The following is a 21545-nucleotide window of genomic DNA, read 5'->3' on the forward strand; positions in this document are numbered from 1 at the left end:
ATGTACGAGTGTGGTCAGCCGAGAAGTGATTCCCGCGTGAGGCCAAGACGGTCCCGAATACGAGGACCTGCTACTAGGTGTGTCTTACATGAATTACGTGGAGAGGGAGGCTGAGACTACCTACTAGCGCAGAGGCGGCCGCCTCTGCCTTAGTTGCAAATCGGGAATAATCTCAAAAATCGAACGGGTTTGATAACCAATTGCACCTATTAGAATTGTTCAAGTTGCGGTGGAGACGAAAAAGTATATCTTTTAGACTTTTTGGTCCTCTTCCTTTTTGAGTGTTTCCGCTTGTGACAATACGCAATCTACAGGATTCGAGTTATGCAGACATCTTGATGCCTTCCGGCCTGCATATTTGACCAGGGGATCCGTCTTGCAGGCGTCGCTTAACCAGGATACAAAATTGAGGTTTCGGGAACGGTCGGATAGTGGAGATCCAGTAGACGAGTCATAGCACCATGGATACGATGGTCTAACAAAGAACTAAAACCGGGCTGTGATCGGCGAGTCTTCTGACCGTCGGATAAAACTTGTGAGCTATTGGGATGCTATTGACCCCTGAAAATTTCATGACACCTTGCTTCTCAAGTATCCAAGGTGTATTTAAAATCGGCACGAATTGAATGCACCTGGAAAAGCATGATTGTTGTGAATGTCACCACTAGCAACCCGAGTCAAATTATCACACCCTTCGTTACCACGCAAGACGCAACAACCACAATGGCAGAGACAGTAGTGATACTGGGTGCAGGTTACGCCGGAATTGGCATTGCACACATGCTGCTCAAACACACGAGGCCCAAGGTCAAGGAACTCACGGTTGTCCTCGTCTCGCCAACTACCCATCACTACTGGAACATGGCGGCCGTACGGGGTATAATACCTGGAGAGTTTGCGGACGAGCAACTATTCAAAGCTATTGAGCCGGGCTTTGAGAACTACCCCCAGAACGCCTTCAAGTTCGTCCTCGGCACAGCAACAGGCATAGACATCACTACGAACAGTGTGTGTGTCAAGACCGCCAGCGACATCACCACCCTTGGATACACGCACTTGATCATCGCCACCGGATCATCATATCCAGGGAGCCTGCCGTTCACGATCGTGGGAACGTACGAAGCGAGCATCTCGGCCCTTCACTCCTTGCAGGAGGAGGTGAAGACTGCCAAGTCTATTGTTATAGCGGGTGGTGGGCCAACTGGCGTTGAAACCGCAGGAGAGCTTGCCCAGACGTTTGGTGATACCAAGCAGATTACTCTCATCACGAGTGGTGACAAACCTCTTCCTGGTCTGCGCTCTGACGTTGGCAACTCTGCTGCAGTGGAACTTGAAAGGTTGAAGGTCAAAATCATTCCTGGGGTTCATGTAACCTCGACCAACACCACAGATCACCAGGCGTCGGTCACCCTTTCTGATGGCCAGACTCTTTTGGCGGATCTTTACCTCCCGTTATACGGGATGCGTCCCAATAGCCAGTTTATTCCCGCTCAGCTCCTGGATTCCCGAGGTAATTTGAAGCTGGATAAGAATCTCCGGGTTACAGGAGTCGACAACGTTTGGGGTGTTGGGGATGTGGGCGATCTTGAGCCTAAACAACTCATCTACGCTGAAAGGCAAGCAATCCACCTGGGGAAAAACCTGGATGCCGTTCTCGTTGGCAGGAAAGAAGATGTCAAGGATTTGAAGCCTGCTGTGACCCCACAGGTGTTTGTCACTATTGGAAAGAAAACTGGTACTGGGCAGTACAATTGGGTAAAAATACCTGGTTTTGTTGTTAGTGCCGCCAAGGGGCGGACCTTTTTCAGTGACAAGGGGAGTGGCTTGATAGCGGGGAAGAACATTGTGAGATCATCAATCTGAGATTAGCAGTTGAAATACAGGATACCATACCCGGACCAGTGTAAGGTTTGTGGACATGCAGTGATTGAATATCGAATATGTGGAGAAGGATAGAGATGTATTTACCTTGGAACTAAAATATATGCAAATCTAGATGGAAACGTTCAGCTGCCATCCATCAGCTATTGTGATATTTAGGTCCCCGAACCGAGATTTTGAACCTTTAAGACATTTATTCGTTATCAGAAAAACGTCATTTGACACCATTGGCAGGGTTAGAAACATGATTATTTAAGTGTTGAAATCCCGTGCACATTTAGGAATATTCACTTTCTTCGAGATGATGCAGGCGTGTTGTTTACGCGACTCAGACAGTCCGTGCTGTAGCAGCCTCTAAATCTAGTTCTGTTACATTCTGGAATCACCATACGCTATCTGGAATGGCTTCCAGACCGGCTGCTGAGAATCCGGTCTGGACTAGGTCTTAGAGCCCCGGCTGGTGGGTCTTCCGGTTTCAGACCTCCGGGTCTCGGCCCGGGAGGCTGCCGGTGGGCGCCGCCATCTTCATCTACAAGACCGACCCCTAGCCCTTCGTTAGATAGAGAAATCACCATCTTCGATTGTCACAAAACTGTACCGACCAATCTATCCTTCGTCTGATAGTTTCCAGTAGCAGAGGTGTGTGGTGCTAATGCCTTATCGCTACGCAAAAGTCCCCTGTGCTCGCAAGGTAATGTAGACAAGTTAGCGATCGGATTCGCGTATTCGGATCTGATGTCGCATCAACAGGACGGATGGTTTCATTGCCCGGTGGCCGACTAGTAGTGTGTGGCTGAGATGGCTGCGCATTTTGCAACGACTAAGCACCACGCCACTTAAGGATCTTTAGGTCCGATAAACACATAATAACAGGTCGCATCCGTAGAGTGTTTTTTTTTTTTTTTTTGATAATTCACGAGCCTCAGCTTCATTCGCATTGCGTGCTTCTGCCTTCCTGAGCCATCGCCCCAAGCCGAGGAAATGACGCCGCAGGAGATACCCCAACAGCCTCCTAGCGAGGCGGATTCCAAGTCCATACCTTCCCGGTTCGTCGAATTATTGAAGGTAAGAGACGTAACAATTTTAAGATACAGGCGCAAAAGTTTTCGACTCCGTCTGCTTCACGCTGCACGTCAATCGAAGTCGAAGCTAACAGCTCTTGTCAGTTCCTTACGACCATCAAGGGAGACCTCGCCAACATCACAGCGCCGCCATTTTTCTTGGCTCCGTCCTCCACTGTCGAAAACCCCCAATGTTGGGCTCAGCGGCCATGTGTTTTCACAGCCCCAGCTTTGGAGGAAGACCCTCAAAAGCGCAGCCTTTTAGTGCTGCGAATGTTTCTCATTGGCCTCCGTAACCAGCTCTATGTCGCCGGCGCACCGAACCTCAGCATCAAGAAACCACTAAATGCATTCCTTGGAGAATTATACCTGGCATCCTGGACTGACCCTGCTGGTAAAGCTAGGACGCGGATGGTGGCAGAGCAAGTCAGTCATCATCCACCGATTACGGCAATGCATATTTCGAGTCCAGAGCACGGTATTCGGACAGACGGCTACGCGCGAGTTGAAATGACATTCTCTGGAACAGTCAATGTCCGCCAGATCGGTCACGCCATACTACACATCGACAGATTTGATGAAGATTACCTACTGCCGCTACCAGACGTCCAGGTTCGGGGCTTTTTATCCGCCTGCCTGTATCCTGAGACTTTGGGTTCGTCCAAGATTATCTCAAGCACGGGTTTTATTTCCGAGATTAAGTTCTTGAGAAAAGGCTTTTTCCGAGGTAAGAAGAACTACTTTGAAGCACGGGTATATCACCAGGACGACCCAAAGAATAGTTGCAGGTACGAGATAGCAGGGATCTGGAGTGAGAGCTGGGAGGTCAAGGACGGGCGTACAGGAGAGATCTTGGAGACATACAATGTCGATGCCGTCGAGAATATACCAGCGCCCAAGGATGCCGAATGTGTTGAGGACCAAGACCCATGGGAGTCGCGGCGCGCTTGGAAGGATGTCATCTGCGGGATTGATAAAGGTGACTTGTGGGTCGCATCCGCTGCAAAGCATAAATTAGAAGAGGCGCAGCGGAAGATGAGACTTGAGGAGAAAAAGAGAGAGGAGTCGTGGGAGCCGCTATTCTTCTCCAGCGTGCCTGAGAATCAGCATGAGGTCTTTCATCAATTGGCAGAGGGCACCGCATTTTCATTGTCGGGCTCAGAGACAAAGGGTGTCTGGAGGATCAAGGATGAGCGACTGGACACGATTCAGAAGCCCTTTAGAGGAAATCTGACTCCCTTTGGCTGAGATACACCCCAAAATCTTACGCAAGAAGCCTTTCCTCTAGAATAATTTTCTGTCCTTAATCAGAGAAGAACCTTTATGCGGTATATATAAGTTTTCCAAATAATTGAAGAGGCTAGACCCTAGAACTTAACCCACTAGAGCATGACATGACCGTCTATTTCATCAGGAATAGAACAAGTTTCCACTGCGTTGCATGAAATATTCAGACTTCATTCGAATAAAGTCGCGCCACCTTCGGACTTATGCTGCATCAAACCAATCCATCTCATTTCTTGGTCAGTTAATCTCAGATGCCTCTCTCCCTCGCTACACGGCAGCATTGTCGTGAAATCGATCCCTTTGCGCCGTCGTGCCGTCGTTTAGGTATGGCGAATGGCTGCCTTTGAGCTAACTATCGGCGGGATTACTATTCAAAACTAGAACTATCTAGGTGGCTGTACTGTGAATGAACGTGTTAGCTAGGTGTATAATGTTGCATGATGCTTCAGGGTCTACCTGAATCATATTGGATGTAATTTGAAGCTACGAGTAATACAGATTGATTTATTCACAGTCCAATTTTAGTGTGCTTCCGTCTAGTCTAAGAAATTGATAGGATCAACTGGATGAAAGTCCCGTGTGGTCCTTCACAGATCGTCGCTTCAAATATACGTGTAACCCTCCTTCCATCGGCAAGGTCAAGTGAGTCCGACTAACTTTGTCCCCCTCAAATGCCGGTGAAATTTCAAATGTAGTTATCAGCGTCATAATAACCTGGACAGCAATCAACTCGGCCATTTTCTTGCCCAGACAAAGCCGCGAACCGCCTTGAAACACTGGAAAATCTGCAGCGCTTCGCTGAAGAATTTGTCCACCAGCTAGCCACCTGTCGGGTCGATATTGGTCGGCATCGCTACCCCATGTTGTCTTAGATCGATTCAGAGCCCAGGTGCACCAGACGACAATTGTATTTTTGCTGAGAAACGTGCCATCGGGCAGAATCGTATCTTGCTGAGCTTGTTTAATCTCGACTGGAATTGGCGGGTGTAGTCTGAGCGATTCGTAGAATGTGGCGACTATATATGCAACGCTGTTGGGCTTTAGATGTTCCGGAGTAAGCAAGAGATCGGTAGAATTATCTTGCACATCGTCTTGGATGACTTTGTGTAATGTGTCGGCCATTCCTTCGTGCTTCATGAGCAGATAGAACGTCCACGTCAGCGCCTGGGCGACTGTGTCCTTGCCTGCAGAAAGGTAATTCAAAGCCGAATCTGCAACCAGTTTCTCGTCCCCGAGAGAGTCGAACAACGCATGAATGAGGTCTCCTGATGTCTCGTGATCCATGTTTGAGCTGTCCATGGCTTTGGAATTCCTAACAGCGAGAGCGTGTGAAACCAGATGCTGGCCAAAATCTTTCATCGTTCGAATGGATCTGCGCAATTTCCAGCCAGTAATAAATTCTGTGACGAACCAAAGTGGATTTTGGAATCGCTTCGCGATCATGCCAGAAACATAGTCAAAGGCAACTGTAAAGTCGTCATCCGCATGCATTTCCATCCCATAAGCCAGTTTGCCCATCAGCTGTGTTGTAATCTCATGCATCACGGCCTCCAGGTCTACCACTGTCTTCCCGTCTGCCCTCAACATCAGATTCTCAACAGCATGTTCGAGTATCGTTGGCAGTTCCGAGTTAGCCAGATGTCTCATATTAGCAACACTAAAGAATTGCAATCCCGCCTTTCTCTGCTGCTTCCATAGATCTCCGTCCACATTAACGATGCCGTTTCCGAATAAATCCCATAAGCGTTCTTTGAAGAATTTTCCTTTCTCGAAGATACCGTCATGTTTAAATATGTAGTCAAGGTTGGCAGGGTCGGATATGATGACTCCTGGGGGTAGAAAAGGGACCTTGATGCGCAGAGTTTCCCGGCCATAGGATTCAATGCATCCAGTGAACCACTTGAAGAGATTCTCCCGGGGCTGGAGAAAAACAATCCCGTTGCCAACGATTGGTAAGGTACCAGGAGAATTTCTAATAAACAGCGCTGGGTTAAGAGATGCAACTCCTTGAAGATTAATTGATTGTGGTACTAACCTGAGCCGAGATCCGTTTCGAGTAATTGTGGGTTTGTTGAAAGCGTTAAAGAATAACGCGAGCCCAAAGAAAAAAAGCAAGCAGACAGCTAGAGTCCATTCCATATCCGATACCCCCATCTGTAGGTAAAGGGTATTAAATAAAATACCAATGCTCGAAGTTGAAGCGGTCTGGTAATTCGACAAACAGGGTCACAAATGAGCCCAGGGAGGAGAGGAGAAAACAGCTACTGTAAACAAATATGCAAGTTGTTGGACCTCTCCTAACTGAGCTATCTAAAGAAAGGTTGTGAGTCAACTTATAAGGCAAGGTGTTCCATGGGGGGCTGATACTTGGCTCGCTTCGGTGTGATTATTGCTCCGCAAGGTAGTAGCAAGGACTGTTGATCTTGTGTTAAATCTTGAAGTCGTTCCGGTCGGCCAGTTGAATACCCGAATGTCCGTCGCGCATAAAACGCGCTTCTGTTGAGGGTGGGGCATAGGCCAATGTATGAAGTGACGCATGTCGTATGGCGCTCGTACTCGGGAAATTCAACGTTTATTTTGATAGCTGAGACAAGTTACGGCAAGGTTATCAAGATATCGGATGAACCATTAGACGGCAACCGCTCCTCCACAAGTGGCATCGGAGAGGAAACAAATGTCCTTCGAGAATACGAATACGGTGGAGTGCTTCGCCACGTTGGCTGCTGTCTAAGTTACCTATGCACGACGCTCTTACCAATTTGGGACAGTACCGTTAACCCTAATTCCCTATATCTTTAGTATAGATAGGTACGGTTCAAACAACGCAATGCAAAAGCCGCTACTAAAACAAGCAGGCCTAGCCGAACTTGCTCGCGAACTCCACCAGCCTTCTGATCCCTTGACCTGAAGCCCAGGGCAAGCTAAGAAACTGGGGACAGCTTGCTCGATTTCACGGCCCGTGTCGTGACCCAGGCCAGGCCAACCGGTCAGGACGGACAGAACCAGATATACAGCCAAATAATAGTCGATCATCCACATAAGTACAGAACCTAGGGTTGTTCAACGAAAGGGTGCAGTGGATTCGTTTATCTAAGACCAAGGACTTATAAGATATTATGGTGAGTTGTGTGTTCTACTTCTTTTTCCTGGCGGTTTAGGGCGAGCCTTATACGCCTCGGCCGTGCCATATAGGATCAATTAGATGCTAGTAATCCTTTCGCAGGAGGTGGCAACTGTCATCTTTAATGGCGATATTCCTCTCAGCCTTTCCAGCTTCGAGGAGCTTCCTTGCCACTATTTAACACGATTCGTCACCAGACAAACATGATCCCACCCTACCCAAATCGTCATCTAACCTTTACTAATCTGCCAAACATGACCTACTGCAACATTTTGGGTCTTCGGCCATGGCATCCATACCTCATAGAGAGCTCGTCAAGGAATTTTCTGCCACTTGATTGATGCTGGCTAGCTTAGTACTTTCTGTTCGAGCCCTTGCAAGTTCCTTATTGGCCCTGATAAAACGGAATACATAACCCGGCATAGTACGTGCACGTCCTACAGCCTGTACATGTGGTTGTCTTATTGCTCGGCACTGGACGGCATCACGCTCCCGCCGAAGGCGCGCGAGAGAGACCTAATAGGCAACAGGTTGCCAGACTACGTGGCTGCTGCAGAGACAGAGCTAGAATTACTGAGCAACAAAGCTGCCTGATAGGCTCTGGCTTGACTAGGTACGGGATTCTTTTCCAGATGAAACAGCAGCCCAAGCCAGTAACCTCACTTGACGTGTCACGTGTGAACTATTTTCAAGAGAAGAAGGAATTAAATAAATCCAATAGGTAAGGTGCATTCGGAAACGAACGGACACACGGGGAGAGAGAGCCTCGAAGGACTTCATTCCTCAAGGCAGAGAGACAACTGATTGCACTATAGCCTTGTGTACTCGTCTGGCTGCCCACAAGACCGGCGTCTGCCCGCTCGAGTCTTGCGAGTTGGCGGCCATATCGTCTCTTTCAACGAGCAGCTACACTGCACCCTCATTTCCTCTCGCCGCTGCCTCTAAGAGAGGCGATTGCCCACATAGATCTTGTAGGTTGGCAGCTATGCTGCCCCACTCAGCGAGCAGCCGCAGTACCGACTTATGCCCTTCTTTAGCTGCTAACGAGAGCGGCGACGTCTGTCTACTGGTGTTTCGAGAGTCAGCAACCTCCCGGCCGTCGGAGGAGTTGGGGCCAACCTTGAGCTTCTCGAAAACGGCCTCGAATGCAGGATCAAGAGGGACCTCCGTGACCAAAATCTTGTTCAGTCTCCTGCTCAGGGGCAAGCTCGGGGATTTAAATTTTGTTGATTCCGGTGCACCTGGCATCGCTTATGGAGTTTCCGTTACTGCGGCTAATAAGGGCCTCGTTGAGGGCCTTGGTAAAGTTGCTTCTTCATCGTCGATATTAGTACCCAGATCTCTCTCTTGCAGGAGTAGAGCAAGCTCGCCAGCAGCGAGGACTTCGCAGCCGTAGTAGGATACCTGCTTGTCATCGAAGTCCAGGGTGATAGTATGGGCGGAGTAAATGTTGTCAATTCCAACCTTACCCTCCTCTCCAAAGTGCCCGATAATTCACATCAGTTGGTCCTTGGCACCAGCGATGTAGCTAGTTAATACCCATATGAATATCTTACTGAGCTAATTCACATAAATTGAGGATCCAATATTAATACTTACCGATAGATCATTTTGCCAGTGTATGTCTGAGCTCAGAGCTATCCTCGGCATAGGTCCAAATGGCATTGGGGTTGATTTTGATGGTCCATGGTTCATCTAGAATATCTGAGAGAGCTTTTCAGGCTCCTCCCTCTTCCTCTCCCAGTCATCGCGAACCATGGAAAATCAGTATTAGAGCGTGGACCTAAATTACCAATGTGAAATGACTTGCTGTCCTTGCGCACAAGGAGAGATAATTTGTCGCCTCGGACGAGGCATGTTTATACACATGCGATGATACCTTCAGGAGGGCTACTCAATTATGACTCTATGAGCAATAGGTGTATGCAGTCGAGGGTTATAAGTACTGATGAAACTGACAGCCCAACACTGAACCGACGTAAGAAATTCATGGCCTTATATACATCGCTGTTGGGCACCCGCAACAAGCTATCGCTGCACCTGCTTTAAGCTTACCTTAAGCGGTCTCCGGGATTCCCAGCTTTAATGGTAGCCACGCCGCAGCTAGTGATTCAGGGATAAATATTGAGGCTAATATTAGGGTCCTCCCTCTAGGTAAGACTCATTGGTGGACAAGCCAAGGACAACACAGCTAATGAACAACCAGAATCAACGGCTCTAAGTTAGATTTACGTAACTTACCGAAGGGGGGCGGAATCACTCGATAGAGCTACTATGTGACGATCGGTACACCACACTAGGTATACTCGTGAGTCTAGGGTAGGCTGATCCTGAATGTTTTTTGCTAGCAATGAATCAGGCATTTCAGATTGAATAAGTCAGTTACGTTTGATAATAATAGAGCAAATGAGACCGAATGTAACCCAGTGTTACTGATAGCTGAGGAACTGCCTATACCGGATGTGCACTTCTCAGATGACTATATCCTAAGCGGACCGCCATGTCCTCTGGGGGACAGCTATCGTCGATCCTGGTGGAGCGTCGGTCTGGGGCGGGACCACAGGACCAGCCCGTACCAAAACGGGGTCCTATCGTCCTACTAGTCCTGACCGCTTGGTCATGACATAGGCCGAGGTGTATAAAGACAGCGGTTGCTTTGAATACTATTCATATGATCAAATTAACCATAACGTATTCAACAACTATCACACAAATCGGAGCCCTTTTGCCGACAAGCCAGTGGACTAGGCATTTTTTGTCGGGCCTTCTCTAAACGCTTTCAAAACTAGTAAAGTCAGCCCGGGTACTCGGCTTGGGATCATCGAGTCATGAGGGATATAATGGGGAGCTTGAAGCTGAGAGTGGAGTAGTGTTGGGAATATATTCACGATACGCGTATTTTACTATTCATGCTAGTCCCCATTCGTGATACGTGTACAATACAGTGCTCTGACTGGCTCCGCTTACCGCTAGTTTCATTTCTAAGTCCTAGACATTCCAGTTTAGGGAGACCGGCTCGCAAAACTAGGTTTCAGACGGGCGCTTTGCCACCATCCAGTCAATATATCATGCGTTCCTTGCCGTCAAGACTTCCAAGCTTTCTTGGCGTCCCCACGACGTTTTTTTATTCTTGATCTTCTGGACAGGGATGTGCATTTCCCTCTTCTGCAAACATGGCGGATTCACGACCTCTCCCCGACAACGACACACTCGAACTTCCGCCTTCTTACGACGAAGCGCTTCAATCGGAATACCTGCAAGGGGGCACAGGTGTTACAGGTATTCGTTCCGGCGCACCTCTCCCTCGGCCCTCCGCAACTCTAACGCGCAGATAGATGACGGTCGCGTCAATCTGGACGCTGACTCTAGATTCTTCCGAACGCTATCACGGTTCGTTCCCGATTTCAAGATCCCTCCCACCGAAAACCCCGACGAAGCTGGCCCGTCCCAACCAACTCAGCCGCCAAGCTATTCGGATAACGAGACGGTCGTACCGAAGATTAAATCCGGCCACTGGAATGTTCGACTCAATATTGTCATTCAAATCGTCGGAAGTCGTGGAGATGTCCAGCCTTTTGTTGCAATCGGAAACGAACTCCAAAACTGGGGCCACAGAGTGCGATTGGCGACGCACAATGTCTTCGAGCGTTTTGTAACCGAATCCGGTCTCGAGTTTTTCCCAATCGGTGGCGATCCCTCGGCGCTCATGGCTTACATGGTGAAAAACCCGGGACTTATCCCGAACATGGGATCTCTCCGGCTCAAAGAGATTCAGGACAAAAGGAAAATGGTGGCAGAAATGCTTGACGGCTGCTGGCGATCATGCATTGATCCCGACCCAAGAACGGGGAAACCGTTTGTCGCCGACGCCATCATTGCGAACCCACCAAGCTTTGCCCATGTGCATTGTTCTCAGGCCCTTGGTATTCCCCTACACATGATCTTCACCATGCCTTGGTCAACCACGAGGGCGTTTCCCCATCCGCTAGCAAATATCTCGGCGCCAAAGACAGAATCTGGGACTCAGGGTGTCTCAAACTTTGTTTCCTATTCTATGGTGGAGTGGATGACTTGGAACGGGTAAGTTTATCTTCTCTGTTCCGCCCCTAGATGTGCTTTTCCTCCAGTTTGCCTGACAGCTCATTAGACTCGGCGATGTGATAAACGACTGGCGAAAAGCTCTTGACCTAGAGCCTGTACCACTTTCTGAGGGTCCAGGCATCATCGAAACCTTAAGAATCCCATTTACGTACTGTTGGTCTCCATCATTACTACCCAAGCCCGAAGACTGGGATGAGCACCTTGGTAAGGACCTCAGCACCTCTTCAAGATTGATTGAAGACTCATATTAGCAGATGTTTCTGGTTTCATCTTTCGAGAGCCCCCCGAATATACGCCTCCCTCCGAGTTAGTGGCCTTTCTCGATCAAGGGCCTGCGCCCATTTATATTGGCTTTGGAAGTATTGTGATGGATGATCCGAGCAAGGTAACAGGCATCATATTGTCAGCTATCGAGTCAACTGGAGTGCGAGCCATCATCTCGAAGGGCTGGGGTGGACTGGGAGAAGAGGAGTCCCGTGAAGGCATTTACTACATCGAGGACTGCCCTCACGAGTGGCTGTTCCAGCATGTGGCCGCTGTGATACATCACGGAGGTGCCGGCACCACGGCCTGTGGCTTAAAGTGCGGCCGCCCAACAGCCATTGTATCCTTTTTTGGAGAGTTTGTCAACCCTGGAACAAAACTGCCCGCGAGCACAGCTGACTGGATATAGCCAACCGTTTTGGGGTCATATTGTTGCCGCAGCTAATGCTGGACCTCCTCCGACTCCCTTCAAAGCCCTGAACAGTGACAATCTTGCAGCTGCCATCCGGTTTTGTCTGAGAGAGGACATACGTGTTTCTGCGCAACAGATTGCTATGAAAATGAACCAGGAATCAGGTGTCAGAAGGGCGGTGCAGGCGTTTCATGCACATCTGCCCATTGCTGACTTGCCGTGTGATATTCTGGATGATCGCCCTGCAGTTTGGACATATAAGCTGAAAGGGCGGAAAGGGAAACATGTGAAGCTTTCAGGTATGGCTGCAGAGATTCTGATCGATCACCTCAAGGTGGACCCCAAGAAGCTACATCTGTAAGTGAACTTCAGCCTCCTGATTGGATTGATTTCATGGACATTGCGTTCATTTTGATGGGACTCTGCACCCGAAATAACGAGGCTGATAACCATGGTGGTCTCAAATTAGGCACGTCTCTTCGCCCATTCTCATTCAGAACCAGCGATGGGATCCCATCACAGGAACAGCATCTGCCGCCGTGGCAACGTATTACGGAATGTTTTCATCAGTTGCCAACATCTTTATCAAGCCTGTTAAAGCCTACCGCTCAGCGATTGCAGAAGAGACTCCGAAAAGCGACGAACATACTGCCGTTCAAGCGAGTTCTAGCTCATCCTCGATTAAATCTACAGCTGATGGTGTGACACCAATGAGCCCGCCACTGCTTCATCGATCGGTCTCTGCAACTAATCTTTCATTACGCTCTTCGAGTGGTACGCAATCCGACAAGCAAAGCACCAGAAGCCACGCTCGTGGCGCGAAAATAGCGGGTTCCATGGCTTTGGCATCCGCTTCCGGTGTCGGCGGGTTTTTCAAACATTATTCCAAGGGCGTCTTTGTCGATATTCCCCTAGCGTTTGCCGAAGGTTCTCGAGCATTGCCAAAGCTCTACGGAGAACAGGTTCGGGACTACGGCACAGTGACCGACTGGAAGTCCGGGCTGGTCGTGTCGGGAAAAAGCTTGGTCCTTGGAATCGGAGAGGGCTTCGCTGACTTGGCGGTTAAACCAATTGAAGGCACAATCCAGTCTGGCGTCACCGGAGGCGTTCTGGGATTAGCGAAGGGTTTCATAGGATTCTCGACAAAAGTCTCCTCCGGTAAGTAATCCTTTAACCCACCTTAAGAGCAAGAAGGACTGTCCAGGAACCTAACTCGAGGGTTGTAGCCGCATTTGGAACTGTTGCATACCCCAGCCTGGGTATTTATAGGAGTCTGCGAACCGCGCTCAAGACAAAGACCCGAACTTCAATTATGAAGGCTAGGCGACAAGAGTCGAAGCAATCGCTATCCGACTTGAGGAGCTCTGGTTCGCCCAAGTTTGCGGAAGAAGACATAATAGTGGCCTTTGATCAACAGTTGGATCATTGATAGAGAGACCCTGAGTCAATTCTTACTCTGGAATAACACGTTGGTGGTCAATATCTAGTGACGCCACCGTGTGTAGCTATCCCTTAGCGTTACCTACGTTTTTTGTTTTTCCGGGTAACTTCAACAGACACAATACCCATACCGGATGTAGAAGGTTTTCTCTTTTCCTAGGTGTGTTGGCATAGTTGAATGATCCTATTGGAATGCGCGTATAATTCATGCCACATTGTTAGTCCGCATGTGGAGCACGTGGAAAGATGAATGGCGGAGTTTAAGATCTCGCTTCCACATCCACCGTAGCATTCTACCCATCCTCCAATTGGGACGAGAGGGTCCTCTAGGCCATGGACAGAGCGGCACTTTTTTTTGCCATGCTTTCTGTAGAACTAAGGGCATTCGCGGCATGGAAGTGGCTCCAGCTTCGGTCATTCCGGGAATGGGTGCCATTGGACCTTTCACTTAGTGTTGCCATGTTGACTGGCGGCTTCCCTCTTATCAAGGATCATCTCTGACCACCAGTATCCCCACCTAGTGGCACATTAGCTGCTTTCTAAGGTCTGCTATCTAAGGTGTACTATGCCCACCCGCCTCTCACCTCCCATGGTATAGACACCCGCAAACTAATAGAGGGCGGCTTGCCTCTTGCCTCTAGCGTCGTCGTCCGTTATATGAGCCATCTTGAGTTTGCCCTGCTCCTCTGCTACCGAGACAAAGAAGGGATCTGAGTCTCGAACAATACCACCCTACGCTATAAACATATGACCTAATAAGTCTCAATCAATAATTTGTGTATAAAGCCGACTCCGCAGAGGGGTTACCGTCCGCCCTGTTGTCGAAAAAACTTTCGTATGAGACTAATTTGCCAAGTACCATCGGATAGACATCATGCATGTTGTAGCTGCTGACTATCGCCTCTAACTACCAATCAAGCACAGAGAACGGTGATCTGCACAACGTTTAACCTCTCTCACTCGCCCAGGAAGAATCAAGGAGTTTGTAGATGATTACAACGCCAAGTCCTGGCTTGCGGAGTTCCGTCCAAAGGTGGCAGGATGCGAACCCGAACACCTCTTTTATTAGAGCCCTTAATTTCTGCCTATTATAGCTTCATAATTTCCCCGGGCGGCAATGATCCCTACTAAGACGGAAACTTAGATTCGGCCCGCAATTTCAGCAGTAATGTGGTATGTGGATCAGGGTATCTCTTATGCTATATCGTTAACAGGGATTGAAGATGAGTGGGTCTTTTGCGGAAGCTTTCGTTTGGGCGTGGGGAATACCCGTGGTAACTTAGATTTAAATACATCTACTATACGTAGTACCTCCAACAGCTGAAGGATAGCGGTTAACTACATAGACGAGGTGGATTCAGTGGATCTCGGACTATCAGGGCTGTAAGAGATCGAGTAGCTCGCTATACAAACCAAGTTTAAAAACCTCAACTCCACAAGCAACAGGGTCAGCACAGACGTTGAATTCGGAAGGCGCAACACTGTCGGGTTCGGATTCGACTCAAAGGATCTGGTCACAAGATTCTTGCAGTCTTGTAGTTCTCCTTGGCTCTTTATTTGACTTCCGTAGATTCGGCAATCCAAGCCAGGAGAGACAATCAAGACCCGAGACTTCGTGGAGTGTCTGTATGGCTATGATATATAAGAACCATTGGATGTTGTAGTTCAGTAGCATCGCACGCACTCAGCCATTTCACTCACCACACTATCTTTACCAGTATGCTTGTCCACTACCTTCTTTTCCCGTCCCTTATTTGGGCTGGCCTTGTCGCCTCTCGACGGCCACGGGCAAACCCAACTCAGGATGGATGCAAAATCCTGCGACAGCACTATCCAGAGTCAACTATTTTCCCTGGAACAGCACGGTATGACTTTGAGAATACATGTAAGGGCCACAAAACCTGTCGTGGATTGAGTTTATGCTTATGGCTTCTAGATTCCTGGAGTGCTACTGCATGGCTCGGGCCCGCCTGTGTCTTTGCTCCAAACACACCCAAGATGGTTTCGTTTGCCGTGAAGCTGTTCGCAGAGCTAAGCGTACCGTTTGCGGTGCGGGCGGGCGGGGGAATGACGGTTGATAATGCAGCGAACATAGGCCCAGAAGGCATTTTGATTTCCAGTACGAATTTCACCGAGATGCGAATTTCTGGCGATCTGCAGAGCGTCTCTGTAGGTCCCGGGATTCGGTGGCCGGAGTTCTATGCCTACCTTGATACCTTTAATCGCACCCTTGATGGAATCCGCCTGGGCAACGTTGGCGTTGTCGGACTACTCCTTGGAGGTGGAATCGGGTTCTTTTCTTACGAGCATGGATCGATTTCCACTGAAGTTCAGTCATTTGAGGTATGCTATCTTCGCTCTGAGTAACAATAACGCTATGCAAACCTAATCATTCATAGTGCGTCCTCGCAAACGGTACCATTGTCGAGGCCAGTCTTACTAAGAATGCTGACCTGTTCTGGGCGATGCGTGGAGGAGGAAACAACTTTTGCATTGTCACGCGGGCCGACCTTCGCACGCTCAATGTCTCTTCCGTTGATATCGGCTCAGTTTCCTATGGCACAGCTGCTCAGGAGCAATACGTACGGAGTATGATCGGCTTCGCCCACAACGCCGACTTCGACCCTAAAACCGCGGTGGAGGGACAAATCCGCTGGAGTCCGTCCACGAATATCAACAAGACATACGACTCCTTCATCTTCCATAGCGGTGAGACGGCTCAGATCAGTTCGCAGAACTTCAGCGCACCAGGCTTGCAGAACTTCACTGCACCTGTCATGCCGGTTGTGGCGGGAGAAGTCACTCGACAGACTATGGGACAGTGGTCGAATTCGGTAGACTACGCGGCAGACGCTGGGAGAAGGCAGCTCTGGCACTCTGTCTCCATCCCCGCAGATCCTAAAATCTTCAACATCCTCATCAACTCTTACTTCGACGGCATTGCGGGCTTGGCTGATGTCCCTGGGTTCTTCACCGCGCTGGCCATTATGCCCATCACACGAAGCCTCCTACTAAAGAGTGAGGCCAATGACGGAAGCCCTCTTATTAACAATGGACAAAACGATCCCCAGGTCTGGTTGGTTGAGAGTGCATCCTGGCTTGAGGCCACCGATGACGAAGCCGTGTTCAATGCCCATGCCAGAGCGAATGAGGACATCAGGGCCAACATTGAAGCCGCTGGTTCTTCCGTGCTCCCGTTTGTATTCCTGAGCGCCAGCCAAAAAACCCAGTCCAATGAAGTCTTTCCTGGATACGGCCAGGAGAACTGGCAGCGATTGAAGGATATTAGGGCGAAGTATGACCCTGACATGGTGATCACGAACTTGGTGCCCGGCGGTGCCAAGGTTATCTAGCTATTTGGCTGGAAGCCATGTTGAGTATAACCACTCTAAATCTTTCTGCCACCTTGGACTATGTTGCTGGAGGTCCGGGTGATGTCGATGTTTTCTTTCTTCAGCACCTTTGCATTTCTTAAAGAGGGGCTTTGGTCCCGCTTCCTTAGTTAGATACTCTGAGATTGAATTAAGCATTCGCTACGCTTTTCCAACATTGCTGAGAAATTCAGCCTGCTCGTTTAATTCTCTGCGTTTACTCCCCGGTTCATACTCCGTGGCATGCAAAGGAGCAGAGACATGCCTGTTGCGCACGTGCGATAGCAACTAAGGAGGAGGCAGAGTAAGCGAAGAAGCAGAGCTCGTGTTGCGTATTCATGTAACGGATGCGCGTTGGGTCAGACTCACGACTGGTGCAAAGGACAACCGGTGGACACCCCGAAAATCCTGACCGATATGTTGTCAACTGATCTCAATACACTGACTAGTATTGGTGTGTTGCATCGGAGTTCTGCCATCACCCTGTGTCTGCCGTGGATGCCCCTGGGCCACCAACAGTTCCCATCGGGTTCGGACTACAAGGATTATATCTCTATTCCGAGACCTTAAATGGACTTCGATGGCTCGACCTGCGGTGTTCCCTAACTAGTGTTAGATCCTGTCGGGTTCGGATTATTCGTAGCACGCTCTGCAGCCCCGCAGCGGAGAGCTCATCACAAGTGCCAGGGTTCCTCGACTAATTTGATCCTGGACTTTCTAGCCTCTCCTGCCAAGATCTTGCAGTATTTCTGATGAAGGGTGCTTCCTCTGCGAAAGCCACGTCTTTTGGGCTGGTGTCATTTGCGTGGAAGCTTGGGCTAATCCCAGGAAGCTGAGCAAGGAGGAAATCGAGTAGCTCAGATTCTCTTCGATGAGAAACGCATTCCATGAAATCTCAACTACGATTGATAGCTCGTGAGCTAACTCAAGCCGCTGGACTTCCACGCAGACCCCAGGCTACTAGATATGAGTCTTCATGGGTCTGAACTGATAAAGAAAAGCTGGGCATGGCGGAACGTGTTTTCCAGATGCCAAAGCGGATCGCTCGGCACTGGGACCAGGTGAGGAATCTCCGGCACACTCCCGAGATAAGTACTCGTAAGAGGGGGAATTCTCATCCCCCGGTTGCGAAGCACGGGGGCGAGATCTCAGTTGAGTCAGACCCCCAGTTGTAGGGTCCAACGGCTTCAACCGATTGGAAATAGGTTGGTTGATTACGCACTCTGCTTGGAATAGCACGTCACGCGATCTTTGCTTGCCTAGGCGAATGACTCCTTAACTAATGTTCGTCGGAGCTGCTCTCTCAGAAGTTGGAGCCACCCAGCATGATTGAACGGACGATGGGGTTTGGGCTCAGTACATTTTCGGTGAAGCGCTGCATTCGGACCACGCTTTGTTGCCAAAACACCCACATTATCGCTGCTACTGCAAAGACTGGACCAGGCAACAATAGTGAAGGTGAGGCTAGTTTCCAAAGCCCACAGCATGCTTAAGGGGAGCACGGCTGGGTTCGCCGAGGCCGGGCTGCAATACCTATCCCTTAATTCGTAGCGATGATCCCAGAGACGCTAGCCGGATAGGTATTCGTTAAGTGACTGGTGGCTGTTGACTGCCGACGTCTTGAGTAGCTAGCCAACGTGTTAGATGAGCTGCTGCCACACAACACGGCGCCCACTCATAGGGAGTTGGTGAGACTGGATGTGGGGTTTCGGTCATCACGAGGTTTGCGACTACAAGCCAAATGATATTAGTGTTAACAAAAGAGGATAGATGCGAAGAGATGTCGGTATTCTCAATGAGCACCGGGTAGGACCCAGATTGGGAGATAAGCGGCAGATTTCCGAAACCCGTCAACAGCCTGCCTGCACATTGCAGCTGCGCTATATAGGTTCTCGTCGAAGGCACCAGTCTAACAGATTTTAAGTTAGAACAGCTCTTGTTATAGTAATTGATACTCAAAGTTACGCGACTGGAGCAAAAGGAACCATCTAAGGTGGAACTTGTAGGCCGGAAAAACAGTTCTACATAAATCACAATTGAATACAGAACGTTCGGGGTCCGAACAATAGCGTATCTGGGACCACACTGATTCCATCAACTCGGTCAATGTTTCTGGCTTCTAGTGCAACGACTTTACGCAAGAGTCTGGCCATAAATTAAGGCCCTACTGGCTGTCTCCCAGATCCCCTGGGCACGTGGGAGAGACAGGCGAAATAAGAGGCGGCTGCAATTCACTCGGAAATAAGGCACTAAGTCTAGTGCCACCCTCCCTGACATGATAATACGTTGGACGAGGGTACGACGATCGCTCTCGAAGAGGGCATAGCTAGCAATTGGCCAGCTTACGGGTGTTGGCCCGCAATGATACCAAGGCTATTCCAGAAAGGGCCTTCGGTAAAGAGGTCTTTTGGAGCTGAAAACCCCATGTATCAACAGGGCATTCCGTGGCTGCCTTTTAAAGCATTGTACCCCCAACAAGTCGGACAAGAAGCGAATAATTGCAAAATCCAGTCTCGTTACTGTTTTGTGCCCTCACATCCCAATGGTTGGACGGCTTTCGTCACTGGCGGCTCTAGCCATCACGGCCTCCGTCGCTGTAGCCACCCCTGCATCATCAACATATGCTGTCCTCTCAACCACTTGCAATGGCAAGTCGTATACTTATAATGAACTCGCTGGCTACGGCTTCGTACCAAGCGCTGCTCGAGACAAGTATGGCGACACCATTAGCCTTGGATCTTCCATCGCTTTTGCGTCTTGGGCCAAAAAGGGTTCCAAATACCAAGGAAAATTATACGGCTTGCCAGACCGCGGATGGAACACAAACGGCACTGTCAATTTTCAACCCCGCATTCACGAGTTCACCGTGACGTTGACCTTGGCTTCTGGAGCTACCATTCAGGATCCTTCGCCTCCAAACGTCGCCTTTGTCTATGAGGACACCATCTTGCTTACAGGACCAGATGGTAAACCCATGACTGGCCTGGATGCGGACCAGACGGGTGGCCTAGAATATCCTGGTTTTCCTACCCTACCCGCTGCCACCTACACTGGGGACGGATTTGGTGGCGATGGCTCCGGTGGTAAGCGTGCTACGCTTGACGCCGAGGCATTGGTTCTCGCGGAAGACGGGGGATTCTGGATTAGTGATGAGTACGGTCCGTATATCTACAAGTTCGACAAGAAGGGGAAAATGACCGTCGCCGTCGCGCCGCCCGACGCCATTCTTCCTTTGAGAAACGGATCTGTGAGGTGAGTCCCTCCTACGGGGACATGATTCATCTGGGTACGTACTAAAGGAACATTCCCAGCTTCTCCTCAGACAACCCTCCTCTATACAACCCCGGAAAGGAACCTGTGCCCTCCAACCCCACGCAGGGCCGCCAAAACAACCAGGGCTTTGAGGGAATGACAGCCAGCCCAGATGGCAAGTCCCTCTGGGTGCTTCTTCAATCTGCCGCACTTCAGGAAGGTGGTCAAGCGAAGAAGACTCGTCGGTACTCTCGTCTCTTGCAGTACTCGATCAAGGATGGCAAGGGTGGACATGGCCATACTCCAACTCCTGTCTATAAGGCCGAGTATGTTGTTCCGTTGCCGACCTTTACGGACGCGAGCGGCAAGAAGCTCGTTGCAGCCCAGTCCGAGATGCACTTTGTGTCGGACAAACAATTTTTCTTCCTCCCGAGAGACTCGAACAATGGACATGGGATGTCGAGCTCGGAGTCTGTTTACCGACACATTGATATCTTCGACATTTCCGCAGCCACAAATGTGAAAAGTGCGACACATGATGGTTTCAGCGACACAATCGCTAGCTCAGGTGCGTTAAGCCTTCTCACGTTCCACGAGAGTTGCATGCTAAAATTAGCAGATGGTGTTCTCGATGACAATATTGTACCTGCCACAGTCTGTCCTTTTCTCGACTTCAATATCAACTCGCAACTCAATCGCTTCGGGATGCATAACGGAGGCTCTCAGGATGGCGCGCTCCTGAACGAAAAATGGGAAGGTATTGCTCTAGTTCCAGTCGATCGCAAAGATCGCACTGGGAACTCTGATGGTGATGAGTATTTCCTGTTCGCTTCATCTGACAATGACTTTGTCACTCAGAACGGTACGTCTTCCTCTGCCACATTTTTAGTCTACTACTGACTTAAACTTGACAGGCTTCATGAACTTTGGTCGAACCCCGTTTTCAGATGAGTCAGGATATGATCTTGATAATCAGATGCTGGTCTTCAGAGTCACTCTTCCAAAGGGTAGCAAGCCCTTGGTCGGTTAAATAGTTCTAATGTACACATATCTGATACACGTGAACCAGCTTGGTGGTTCTCTTACTATAATATATGCTCTGTTTCTTTCATTCTACGTTACATTCTCTCTATCCACCTGGGCTGCCTGATTGTCTGTGAGTGAAAAACCAACTCGGGATGTGGCTTGTGATCGTGTATCGTCACCTACCTAGGTAACGAAGTAGGGGGATTTTTTTGATATGATAAATTAAAAGTAGCTCTTGGATTGAGCATAACATGGTTCCGTCCGCTGAGCCGAGTCACTTGAACACTTTTCTAGCAAGTTACTTCTCGCGGTATGTCTTCGGGGAATGT

The 21545-nt window shown here is 49.4% G+C and overlaps 6 protein-coding genes across 6 annotated transcripts; 5 read left to right on the forward strand and 1 right to left on the reverse strand.

Moving 5' to 3' along the window:
* The first annotated feature begins 315 nt into the window (after window positions 1–315).
* On the forward strand, window positions 316–1996 carry BGZ61DRAFT_465795 (uncharacterized protein). The gene has a single exon (XM_046247621.1). It carries the CDS (start codon window positions 643–645, stop codon window positions 1861–1863), a length of 1221 nt encoding a protein of 406 aa, XP_046095359.1. The 5' UTR covers window positions 316–642; the 3' UTR covers window positions 1864–1996.
* Window positions 1997–2788: 792 nt separating this feature from the next.
* Window positions 2789–4373, forward strand: BGZ61DRAFT_433875 (oxysterol-binding protein). The gene is made up of 2 exons (XM_046243935.1): window positions 2789–2946; window positions 3048–4373. The coding sequence occupies exons 1-2, from the start codon at window positions 2863–2865 to the stop codon at window positions 4188–4190; spliced, it is 1227 nt and encodes a 408-aa protein (XP_046095360.1). The 5' UTR covers window positions 2789–2862; the 3' UTR covers window positions 4191–4373.
* A 414-nt stretch (window positions 4374–4787) lies between these two features.
* BGZ61DRAFT_499973 (cytochrome P450) lies at window positions 4788–6368 on the reverse strand (the record flags this gene model as incomplete). Its single annotated transcript, XM_046251486.1, has 2 exons — window positions 4788–6201; window positions 6265–6368. The coding sequence occupies 2 exons, from the start codon at window positions 6366–6368 to the stop codon at window positions 4788–4790; spliced, it is 1518 nt and encodes a 505-aa protein (XP_046095361.1).
* Window positions 6369–10406: 4038 nt separating this feature from the next.
* On the forward strand, window positions 10407–13765 carry BGZ61DRAFT_465799 (uncharacterized protein). The gene is made up of 7 exons (XM_046247622.1): window positions 10407–10629; window positions 10686–11430; window positions 11498–11655; window positions 11706–12072; window positions 12125–12484; window positions 12597–13285; window positions 13354–13765. Exons 1-7 carry the CDS (start codon window positions 10524–10526, stop codon window positions 13554–13556), a joined length of 2628 nt encoding a protein of 875 aa, XP_046095362.1. The 5' UTR covers window positions 10407–10523; the 3' UTR covers window positions 13557–13765.
* A 1521-nt stretch (window positions 13766–15286) lies between these two features.
* Window positions 15287–16920, forward strand: BGZ61DRAFT_486182 (uncharacterized protein; the record flags this gene model as incomplete). The annotated part of the gene is made up of 3 exons (XM_046249824.1): window positions 15287–15452; window positions 15504–15910; window positions 15967–16920. The coding sequence occupies 3 exons, from the start codon at window positions 15287–15289 to the stop codon at window positions 16918–16920; spliced, it is 1527 nt and encodes a 508-aa protein (XP_046095363.1).
* A 2560-nt stretch (window positions 16921–19480) lies between these two features.
* Window positions 19481–21220, forward strand: BGZ61DRAFT_540506 (outer membrane autotransporter; the record flags this gene model as incomplete). The annotated part of the gene is made up of 4 exons (XM_046254919.1): window positions 19481–20190; window positions 20250–20758; window positions 20810–21052; window positions 21105–21220. The coding sequence occupies 4 exons, from the start codon at window positions 19481–19483 to the stop codon at window positions 21218–21220; spliced, it is 1578 nt and encodes a 525-aa protein (XP_046095364.1).
* Between the last annotated feature and the right edge of the window lie 325 nt (window positions 21221–21545).

The sequence above is a fragment of the Ilyonectria robusta genome, assembly GCF_021365365.1.
Source record: "Ilyonectria robusta strain PMI_751 chromosome Unknown BGZ61scaffold_44, whole genome shotgun sequence".
NCBI classification, from domain to species: domain Eukaryota; kingdom Fungi; phylum Ascomycota; class Sordariomycetes; order Hypocreales; family Nectriaceae; genus Ilyonectria; species Ilyonectria robusta.